Below are 12,120 nucleotides of genomic sequence, written 5' to 3' on the forward strand. Positions count from 1 at the left end.
CGTGTTATATCCTTTTTTTATATGAGGAAACTGAGGCACAGAGGTTTAAATAATTTGCCTAACCATGAATGTGTCACATCTAAGATTTAAATTTAAGTATTTGGCTGTAAAGTCTGTTCTAAACCACAGTGTTAATTATGGTTTAATCACTTTTTTTTATCTCTTTGGTTTTCATGCTTCTTCATAAAATACTTAAAATTGAAATTTAAATGTAAGACTTACCTGTTTGTAGTAGTGTATGTATTTGATCATATTAACCTAATACAAGTAAGAAACTCTAGTTTTGTGTTCTTAAAAAATCTGGTTAGGTAGTTATGTTGAGTTAAAAGATGATAGGATTTGCTTAAGATCATCTAGCTCTTGTGCAGATTAGCAAAAAGCAAAGGTTAAGACATTGAAATTTCTTGATTTTCTCCATGTTTATGTGTGTGTATGTATGTGTGTACAATTATATACTTTTTTGTAATGATATATTTCTCATATTATGACTTTTAAAAACACAATGATTGAGTTTAACCCTATCTGTTTAAATTCCGAGTTAATTTTATTGATCACAGGTAATAATCACATTTTACTTTATTTGCTTACGGGTATATGATGTCTGCAGGCTTTATATGAAATCAGTTTTAAATGTTTAAGTTAATATTTAGCATAATGAAAGTTGCAAGACAAGTTACAAATACTATGTAAAAGCATTTTAGTGTAAGTTTTTTAATCAAAAGTCTAAAGTAAAAACACCTTTATTAATCTCCAAATTATTTTAAAATATTGTTTGAAGACTAGAGTTTGTAGAGATAAAAACCCAACACATTTTGTCCAGTCCGTTAAAACAATAAGAAATAGAAGAGATACTTTGATAAGTGATCTGCCTGTTTTAACCTTGAATGCTATTATCGGGGGGATGATGCTATATCTGTTTCATTGGCTTAGGCTTTTTCATGCTGAGAGAAATCAATACTTTGAGGCGTTGGATGACAGAGGAATCACTTCAGAATTAAAGGGGGCTGTCACACATTGTCATTGGTTGACTTTCGTTTTCTGTTGAGGTTGTTAAGCTTTCATTTTTCTAAGTCTTTTTCAGGAGTCTTTGTAAGATTTCTGTGGTTAACTTTTTATTTTTTATTTTTTTAACTATTAGACTTTAAATCTGAGTTAAGGGATCAAGGACAAAGACATCCAAAAGTCAAATATTGAAAAGCTTCTTTAGTTGTCCCTTAGGTGATTTTCTTTTTAAATGTTTTCCCATGAGATAAGTAATTTATAGTGTAAGAGATTTTGAGATAAATTGGGAATTAAGGTAGTGCATTTAAAGGTGTTTACCAGAAGGTATGTTTAATTAACTAAAAATGTAATACTCTATGTGTAACTGAAAGAAAAAAGGTAGAACCATATCTCCTAACATGGAATGATTTATAGTTTGATTCCAGTTATATGGGAACTATATATTACTGTTAATAGTTAATTACCCCTGTAGAAAACAACTAGCCAGCCTGGGAGGAGATAGAAGGCTGAACTTTCTTTTTACTTCACGTCATTACTTTTTTGTTTTTATTTATTTTTTTTATTTTTTAAATTTTTTTAATGTTTATTTACTTTTGAGACAGAGAGACACAGCATGAGCAAGGAAGGGGCAGAGAGAGAGGGAGACACAGAATGTGAAGCAGGCTCCAGGCTCTGAGCTGTCAGCATAGAGCCCGACGCGGGGCCCAAACCCACGAACTGTGAGATCATGACCTGAGCCAAAGTCGGACGCTTAACCGACTGAGCCACCCAGGCGCCCCACTTTTTTGTTTTTAAAAGCAAGTATATGTTTCTTAAAAAAAAGTTTAAAATATAAAACTTGTAAAACCAATATAGTTCAAGTGCTTATTTAATACTAAAGCCTTATATAATATTTTTAAGATTTTAGCCTTGAACTTTTTAACTGGGATTTATTTTTATTTCATGATAATATGCAGACTTAATGAAAATTTGCTTAATAATCTATTTCTCGTAAAACATACTGAAACAACTCTAGAAACAGTGTGCACTTAACAGTATTCATTTACCTCCTTTTCTTGACTCAAAGAAAGTGCTTGGGAGAAGCCCTTTATGTTTATCCAATCAATTCCTTTTTGCCCCATTGAGCTAAATATTGTTCTGATTTTATGGAATGACTTATTTGCTTGTTTTTACTTTCCAAACTTAAGTATATGTCTTTTAGTATTGTAATTTCTTCAGCAGTTTTTGAACTTTATATGAATGGAATCATGAAGCATGTGTTTTGATGTAGCATTATTGAACATTTTTGTGAAATTGAATGTTACATTTTTCCTATGTCATTTTCAATGCTGTATGGTATACCATTACATGAATAGATGATTAGTTTTTCATAATCTCTTCTACTCTTTTAATTAGGTTGTTTCCAGTTTTTAACTATTGTGATAGTTTTAATAGCTTTACAAGTCTTTTGGTGTAAATACTTATGCATTTCTGTAGGGTAGACTTACTTGACTGTAAAGTATTTATGGTTTCAATTTTAATAGCTATTGCCATAGTATCTTGCAAAAGTGTGTATCACTACCAATATCAGTGCATAGCTGTTCCCATACTCCGCATTGTCATGAAAAATCGATCAGTACTTTTTGTCTTAGTATTCTAGTAGTGTTCTGGTAACTTCATTTTTTTTTTATTTGGATTTCATTTACGAATGAAGCTATGTATCTTTTCTCCTTGTTATATATTTATTTTTTAAAAAAGTATTTTTGTAGTACGTGTTTGTCTCTTACCCAGTTTCTTATTGGTTATATGTTTTTTCTTTATTGATTTGTAGAGGGTGTTTACCTAGTTGATATATGGGCAGATTTTTTGGATATATTTGAACTACTTTCTTCCCTGTCAGTAGTACCCTATTCACTTTTTTAAAACGTGTGAAATAAATTTTATTGAAGTATAGTTTATATATAATGAAACACATCCATTTTAGGTATATAATTTAATGAGGTTTGACTAGTGTATACACTTGTGGAACTGTCATAGTCAAGTAACAGAAAGTTTCTGTCATCTCCGAGAATTCCCCCGTGATTCATTTTGGTCAGTTCCTCTTTACGTATATACACCCAACCCCTGGCAACTGCTCATCTGGTTTTTGCTATTACAGATAGTTTTGTATACTATATAATTTCATATAAATGGAATTATATAGTAGGTACTCTAATGGATTCTAGTGGATTCTTCTGGTCAGCATGCAGTTTTTGGTACTCATCCATATTATTATGTATATCACTCATTTGTTTCTTTTTATTACTGAGTAGTATTACCTTACCCATTCAGGTTTAGATGGATATTGGGTTACCTCTAATGTTTGGCTTTTATGAAATGCACTAGGGGCATTTTCATGCAATATAGTTTTGTGAAAATATGTTCTTCTTTATTTTGAGGAAATACCTAGGAGTGGAATTGCTAGGTGCTGTTCTGAGTATATTTTTAAATTTGCAAGAAACTGCCAAACTATTTTCTAAAGTAGTTGTGGATTTTACAGTCTAACCAGCTAGGTAGGTACAAGAGTTCCACTTGCTCCATAGATCCTTGCCAATATTTGACATTGCCGGGCTTTTAAATTTTATCCCTTCTATTGCGTATCTAGTGATAGCTTATTGTGGTTTTTATTTGAGTTTCCCTGTTGATTAAGCATCTTCTCATGACTTATTAGTCATTTGTATATCTTTTGTGAGGTGTCTGTTCAAATCCTTTGCCTATTATTTTATTTTTTTCCTCCTTTTTTAATTTAATTTTTTTTTTTTACTTGAAACAACAAACATTTATTATTTCTCATGATTCCTCCTTTTTTTTTACAACTTAAACTTTAGTTACTTAACCTATCGTGCTGTGTTGGTTTCCTGAGTAGAATTCAGTGATTCATCGCTTATGTACAACACCCAGTGCTTCTCACAACATGTGCCCTCCTTAGTACCTATCACCTATCTAGGCCATTTCCTACCCACCCTCTGTCAACCTGTAAGGGTCTCTTGTGGTTTATTTCCCTCTCTTCTCTTCACCCCCTCATTCCCATATGTTCATCTGTCTTGTTTCTTAAATTCCACATAAGACTTTCTTTGTCTTTCTTCAATTCCACATATGACATACTTGTCTTTCTTTGATTGACTTATTTCGCTTAGCATAATACATTCTAGCTCCATCCATGTCATTGCAAATGTTTTTGTCCATTACTTTAAATTGGATTGTTTGCCTTTTTGAGTTGTAAGAGTTTTTCATTTATCTTGTAAGAAAATTAATTGCTAGTTGTATGTATGGTGAATATTTTGTCCCAGTTTGTGGCTTATCTTTTCATTTTCTAAATGGTACCTTTTAAAGAGAAGATTTTATAGATTTTGGTAAAGTTTAATATATTAGTTTCTTTATAGTTATGATTTTCTTTTATAGTTCCTTTTATGTCTAAAAATGTCACTGTAAGAATTTTCTGCCTACCCCAGGGTCATAAGATTTTCTGCTATGTTTTCTTCTAGAGAAGTGTTATAATTTTTGTATCTAGATCGTTGATTCATTTTGAATTAAACATTTTGTTTATAGTATTAAGGGAAGACTAGTTTCTTTGTTTTGTGAGTGGCCGGATGTTCTAGCACCATTTGTTCAAAAGATATTCTTTCTTAATTTAACAAGATAAACTCTTAATTTCACATTTTATAGCATTATTTAAATCGTGTAAATTCTGCAGGGTTTTTTTGTTATGTAAAACTGTTTTGTTATTGTTTTCTTTTGTTCATGTATTTTATTTTTTTAAGTTTATTTATTTTGAGAAAGAGAGTGAGGGCGCATATTCGAGCTGTGGAGGGGCAGAATGAGAGAGAATGAGAGAGAGAGAGAGAGAGAGATGAATCCCAAACAGGCTGTAAACTGTCAGCCTAGAACCTGATGTAGGGCTGCATCTCAGGAACTCTGAGATCATGAGCTGATCTGAAATCAAGAGTCGGATGCTCAACTGACTGAGCCAACCAGGCACCTTGTTCATATGTTTTAGAATCAGCTTGTCAATAACCATAAGAAAAGCTGCTTAATTTTTAATTAAGATTGTGTTGAATCCATAAAATCAATTTGAAGAAAGTAGGTATTTTGACAATTTGAGGTTTAAAATCTACTAAACATTGTCTACTTTTCCACTTAGTTTTCTTTAATTTCTATTAGCAGTGTTTTATAGTTTTCATTGTATAGCTTTGTATATTTTTAAGTTTATTTTATATTTTAATGCTTTTGTTAATATTATTATTTTCATTTTCCAGTTGGGTATTGCCATTATGTAGACCTTATATATCAATATATTGACCTTGTATCTAAGAATCTTGTCAGCTTTACTTACAAGTTTTAGTGTTTTTTCCCAGAACCTTTAGGATTATTACATACATGAACATATCTACAAATACTGTGTTACTCTTTTTTCAAACTGTGTTTTTATTTCTTCTTTTAATCTGTCATTTGAACTGGTTTGAACCCTGTTACAATATTGAGTGGAAGTCACGAGAGAGAGGACATACTTGTTTTATCCCCAGTTTTAGTTGAATGATATTCATAGATGTGCTTCCTAAGGTTTAGAAAATCTCTTTCTATTCCTAGTTTGTGGAGTGTCGTTTTGTTTTTTTTAATCATGAAATGGTACTGAATGTTGTAAAATGCTTCAAAAAAAACTGGTGTGATATGTTTTTTTCTTTTTTTGTTATATGGTGAATTATACTGATTGATATTCAGATATTAAATCAATCTTCCATTTCATGGTTAAACTCTTCATCATGGTGTGTATGCTTAATTTTATGTATAGCTGAATGCTAATGTTTCATTATGGATTTTGTGTTTATTTACACAAATTAGATTAGTTTTTTTGTTTTCTATTCCCATATTGTAAAGTTAATCTCAGTATATTGCTTAGCTTCTATCATGTGAAAAGTGTTTAAGGTTTGTATTATTTCTTCCTTAAATATTTAAAATTTTATAATATAAGATTTAAAGCTGTACATTTTCATTTAAATTCTGCCTTATCTAATTATCACAAATTTTTCTAATTTTCCTGGTGATTTTATCTTTGATCCATAAGTTATTTGGAATTGAACTATTTAATTTTCGATTATTTTGGAACTTTTTACATTTTTTTTCAGGCTGTATATTCTGCTAAAAATCAAAAGGACCTCTATCTGCATTTCTCTCTCTGAGTAACTTCCTTTTCTCTAGTCATTTATCCTTCATATTTCTATCTTACCTTCTCAATAGACATCTTTAACCTTGTTTCACATATAAAAGCTATAGGAGAAATAGGTTTCCTAACTCTTGAAAATGTCTTAAAAATAGATATTTGGGGAATAGCATAAGATCCAAGTGTATGTGGCCTAAGGATTCATAGGCAGGCATGTTGAAAGGTAATATACCACACTGATGAATTATAGAAGGCCACAAGGCCTTAGCTAGTAAAATTTGGTCCTAATTGTTCATTATTTTAGACAATTATTTACTTTTTAAAGAGTAGGGTATATATGTGTCAAAACCAAAATAAATTCTTAAGTAATTCTGGGACTGTTTGTAAGAGAGCAATTAAAAGATTATTTCAAGAACTGAGTTGTGAACTTACAAAGATCTGTCTTAGGATGGTGGTAAGAGTGATAAGTGGTAAGAAGTAAATGAGTTTTGCTGAAATGGGATGAAGAGATATGAAGAAAGGGAAACTGAGAAGTCACAGATGAGAGAAGTATAGTAGCATGTTTGGGATAAAGATGGTAATTGCAGTGTTGTAAATTTTGAATTTTAGGTGCTTATTGGATAATTGGAGACTATCTTGCATTTAGAAATGTGGGCTCAGAGTTCAGGAAAACAGCTCAGGCAGATATGAAAAATTTGAAATGTGGCTCTCAATAGATAATAGGAGATGATGTGGGAGTGAATGATATTGCCAAAGGACATTTGGCAAAGCCTTAAGGAAATGCCAGAATTTCATAATGAGAAATAATAAAGGAAAAAGTTTGACCATCAGGAAGGAAGCAATGACAGGAGGATACTAGAGGAATCTGCATTGTTTGTTTTAAGTTTATTGCTCCCTGACCTTTCATACAAAGGACAATAGTGAAGTTAGGTAGAGATGTAGCATCTGGAAGGAAAGACTGAATGTGATACTGTCTTTATGTTTTCATTTACATTTAAACAATTATAAATGGCCAGTCTAAATTGTTTCTGTCTTCAGTTATTATTTTATCTTTTCCCTGCAATTAAATTAATTTCTTTTAAGAAGTAGGTTTGTCTTATATTTATTTATTCTACAGTAATAAGTCTTACATTTCTTTAGCAATAATCAAATATATTTGAACTATCATTTCCCAGGATGCTTACTTCTTTTCTTTTTAGATTCAGATATTTTTGTTTAGGTTCAGATATTTTTCTGGTCATGGTTGTGGTGTCATATTACCCGGTTTATGTGTTGCTTAAAAATGGGAAAACTGAAAAGTTGGTGTAAAGTAAAACTGAGTGGAAGTATTAGACCTGGCTGTTGATTCTATTGACAGGACAGTAGGGTTTCTTGGTGTACCTCCACTCAGTCTCCAACCACAAGCACATATACATTCACAAATATATACTCCAGCAGTAAGTAATATGTATTTGATCTTGAAGCAAATATTCCTCATCTGTTCTTCACTGTGAATGATATACCATACAAAGAATATATTATTGGTTTCTAATAGAACGTGTTCAAATTACATTTTAAAGATTTTTTAAAAATAGATATAAGTTCATTATATCTTTAGAAAACATTCTTGTTTGGTTTCCTTTTATCATGTTTTAAGGTCAGAATGTGACTCTAATGTTCCACAATGAGACAGAGATTGATAATCGGGAAAGAATAGCCCTTTAATGTGATTTATATCTATAGATTTTATGTCAGATATGAAAAGTTGCTGTTTAAATTGTAAAGGAGGATCCATTAAAGAACACTTTAAACCATTTTACTATTTAGCTTACCTTAGACTCTTATGTTTAGAATTATGTCTTTCCAAGCACAGTCTAATAACTTAGCAAATGTTTACAAAGTAAATTTGCTAAAATTAAATTATTCTAATATTAATAACAGAAAAAGAAGCTATTCAAAAAATCTTTTTGCTGTTTTTAGTACTGTTTAATATTACTGTATATGGTGTTGAGGGGAGTATTAAAGCCAATAATTTTCTAATTTTCATCATTAATTTCCTCTTATCAGGTGAGGTTAGGGCAGATTTATGGATATAGTGTTGAATGTTGAAGATATAAAAATCTTCAAATGTTTACCATTTTGTCTTTTTGATTTTAGTGTATGGTTGAGTTAGATATGAAGTAACCCTATAGCATGCTGCCTGGTTCTTTAATCTATCTCTGAAAATAACACATAGCAGTTGATATTTTTGTTGCAATGGAATAATTCCCTAGTTATCTTCACTTAAACTGCTGCTTCTTCGAGTATTTCTTAATCATATTTTTTTATTTTCTCAAATCATATTTTTGACAAATCGAATTGTGTTATGGCTTGACTCAGTGTTTTTTGATATGTGCAATATGATATTTTCCTTTAATTTCTTATAAATTATTCTAGTTCCTAACATGATTTGTTTTCTCCACATCAGTGTTTAAGTAAAATAAATAATTTGCTTTTACCAGTGTACAAAAAATATGAGGTTGCCCCAAATCTTCTAGTTGTCCAATTCTTAGAGCTAGTAGAATCCCTTCATTTTGCAGGTGAGGACAATTAGACCTGAAGAAGCAAAACAAATTAGTTGCCCAAGACTGCTAGGAGATACTTCCAAGGATGATACTTCAATCTGGTTTTTACTTTGCTTTTCCATCTCATGTTTATTTGTGTGTGTGTGTGTGTGTGTGTGTGTGTGTGTGTGTGTGTGAGATACATATTCATATATGTTCTCAAACCCTTCCATTTTCTTTCTTCCTTCATAGCAGTTTGGATGTTCCTCTAATTACTTTTGGTATATGTTATTATTAAAAATAATTTTTAGAGGCACCTTTATAGCTCAGTTGGATGAGCATCTAACTCTTGATTTCAGTTGAGGTCATGATAACAGGGTTGTGGGATTGAGCCCCATGATGGGCTCCTCACTGAGCATGTAGCCTGCATAAGATTCTCTCTCCCTCTCTCTGCCCCTATCCCCTGCTCGTGCACACAGTCTATCCCTCCCTCTCTCTCTCTAAATACAAAAAGTAAACACATGAAAATTAAAAAAAATCAGTTTTTAGCTTTAGTAATTTAATGTCAGTAATATACTTTTATTACCACTTCCCTCCTACCAATCTGAAGGGAATGGGGATTCTCCCAGGCAAAGGCTATCAAGATAATGCAACTTTGATCCCCATTGGCTAGTGCTTTGCATAGACTAAGAAATATTTGATTCCTTAGTCATATACATAAACACCCTATCAGTTGGGTTGTTTTTGATGTTATGAATGGAAAACCTAATTCATACTGGCCAATGAATAAAGAGGAGTTTATAGAGTCTCATAAAAAGTCTAAAAGAAAAAGTCTCAGCAGAAAGTCTAAAGATAGGCTAGTATTTGACTCAGAAGTTCATGATTCTCTTTGGAATAAGCTCTATGTTTCTGTAATTCTCATAGCTCTGCTCACTTTGGGTTTTGGCTGTATCCCCAGGCTAGCCTTCTTAATGGTATAGAGAGAGCTTTCAACACTCCTGGAATTAAGGTACTTCCGTATTTTACACCCTAACAAGAAAGAAAGAAATTTCCAACAAAAGTTTTGACCATCTTAATGCATCAGTTAGGTTGAGTGCCTTCCCCTGAGCTAGTTTGTCATTGTGGGTGTAATGATTACCCAAACTGGTTTAGGATAGTTAGTGCCCTCTCTTTTTATTGGGGCAGTGCTAGGGGGTAGTGTGTGGCAACAATCTACTTGAACCAGAATACAGTAGAAAGGCAGGAAATCACAATGTATATCATACACATAAACTAGTAATATGTGTTCCAACATCAAATTTTTATAACTTCCCATTGGTTATGTATACATGTGCTTGTATATGAGAACTTGCATTTGGAAGTTAAGAGGAGGAGCCCAGTAGGTTCTGTGAATAGAATTAAAGATAAAGTTTACATTAATCTTTGCTTTCCTGTTTTTAGCAATATATTAACTAGTCAGTATAATAATAACACCAGGAGAATCTGAATTTCAGAAGAAATAATTGTCTTAAAACTTAGTGATTATACTGTATCTGGTTATTGCTAATGAATCCTAACATTTTTTGGTAAAATTGATGATATCAAAGACAGCACTTTTCAAACTTTAATATATAAATCACCTTGGGTTCTTATTAAGATTTGGATTCTGATTTAGTAGGTGTGGACTAGGCCTATAATTCTGCATTTTTTATAAGTTCCTGGGTGGTTCCAGTACTGCTGATTCATTTTGCATAGCTGCGGTTTAAAAGAGCAAACTTTTTGTCATCTTGTAAGGTTGTTGAGAATTAGCCCGGTTTACTATTGCAAGCCACCAGTGTCTGTTTTCTGGACCTCTGTGGTGGCCTCATGACTGGTCTCTCTTCTTAGCTTTTCTTCTGCTATAATCCACTCTTTATTTATTTTTAAATATTTGTTTATTTTTGAGAGAGAGAGAGAGGGAGAGAGAGAGAGAGAGGGAGAGAGAGAGAAAGAGAGCGCACAAATAGGGCAGGGACAGAGAGAGAGGGAGACACACAATCTGAAACAGGCTCCAGGTTCCAAGGTGTCAGCACAGAGCCTGATGTGGGGCTCAAACTCATGAACTGTGAGATCAGGCCTGAGCCGAAGTCACTTAACTGACTGAGCCACTTAGGTGCCCCTATAATCTATTCTTTAAATAGACCTATAGAGATCATTTTAATATATATATCAATCACATCACTCTCCAGCTTAAAAATTTCCTCCAGTATCCCACTGCATTAAATTAAAATCTAAACTCCTTAGTGTAGTGACTCAGTACTAAATGGTGCAGCCCCTGCCTGCTTCTCCAAACTCATTTTTTACTCTCCTTCCTCTGAGTCACTTTGCCTGGAGTGCTTTGCAGCCCATTCTTGCTACTTGTAAAGTGGATGCCTGCATCTTCACATGGTTGGTGTCTTCCAGTTATTTAGGTCTCCTTAAAAACAACTTCTGAATGTATCTTATAAATGACTTCAGAGAAATAAATTCTTGGGGGATTGTTGTACTGGGGTAGTAGATCACTAAATCTCAGTTCAGTTAATGAGGGATATAAAAGTAATTTTAAAGTTTTGGTTGGTTCAGTTCATGTTAGAGGTTATTTTATTGTATGTTGTATGTTCTTATAGTATTAATAGATGTTTATTTTTTCCTATTCAAGTCACTGTGTGCCCAGTATTCTGCAGACAAACGAGAAGATGAGAAGATGTGTGATCATTTGATAAGAGCAGCTAAATATCGAGACCATGTGACAGCAACTCAGCTAATCCAGAAAATTATCAACATTCTCACAGACAAGCATGGAGCCTGGGGAAATTCTGCAGTGAGGTAAAGGGATACCTTTAGGATTTGACCACTGATTTTCTACAGAAGGCCTAGGTTTAGATAAATAACTTTGGATATGATCAAGGCCAGATGACCACAGTAATAATTTAACTTTGTATTTTATCATCTACTATGAATGAGGGGTAGAAGAAAAGGATAGGAGAAAATCAGTATGGGTATAGTTAGGGATCGTTACAGATATTTTAGTTCCTTCAACTACTTCTAAAAGAATATTTGTTCATATACTTATTCTTTTTGAAGTTAACTTTTAAGGGAAATAGTTAACAAACTGTTTTATTAGCTATACTTACATCTGAATTTGCACAAATACAATATTTTAAGAAACTATTCCCTGTTTTACATTTTTGAGTTTATAAACACATAAATTTGAAAATATCAGTATGTGTTCTTTTGAATGCCTTGTAAATTTTAAGACTATGATAATTAAATGCCTTCTTTAAAATTTTATTCACTATATCTTCCTCTTTGTTAGATTCTCAAAGTAAACATGCTGTTATTTTATTTTAAATTTCCAGAAACAAAATAATTAAGTTACCTTCTAAGGCAACTTAGACTAATTATAAAATATGATTTTATTGG

General features: G+C 32.2%; 1 protein-coding gene across 2 annotated transcripts in view; it reads left to right on the forward strand.

The window, feature by feature from the left end:
- Positions 1 to 12,120, forward strand: part of LRBA (LPS responsive beige-like anchor protein) — a 794,075-nt gene that overhangs the window by 390,114 nt on the left and 391,841 nt on the right. For both annotated transcript variants that reach the window (XM_042935320.1, XM_042935319.1), the window contains one exon: positions 11,357 to 11,523. In XM_042935320.1, the coding sequence (XP_042791254.1) occupies positions 11,357 to 11,523 (167 nt within the window). The remainder of the gene's footprint in view (positions 1 to 11,356; positions 11,524 to 12,120) is intronic.

This window comes from Panthera leo, chromosome B1 (assembly GCF_018350215.1).
Source record: "Panthera leo isolate Ple1 chromosome B1, P.leo_Ple1_pat1.1, whole genome shotgun sequence".
Taxonomy (NCBI): Eukaryota; Metazoa; Chordata; class Mammalia; order Carnivora; family Felidae; genus Panthera; species Panthera leo.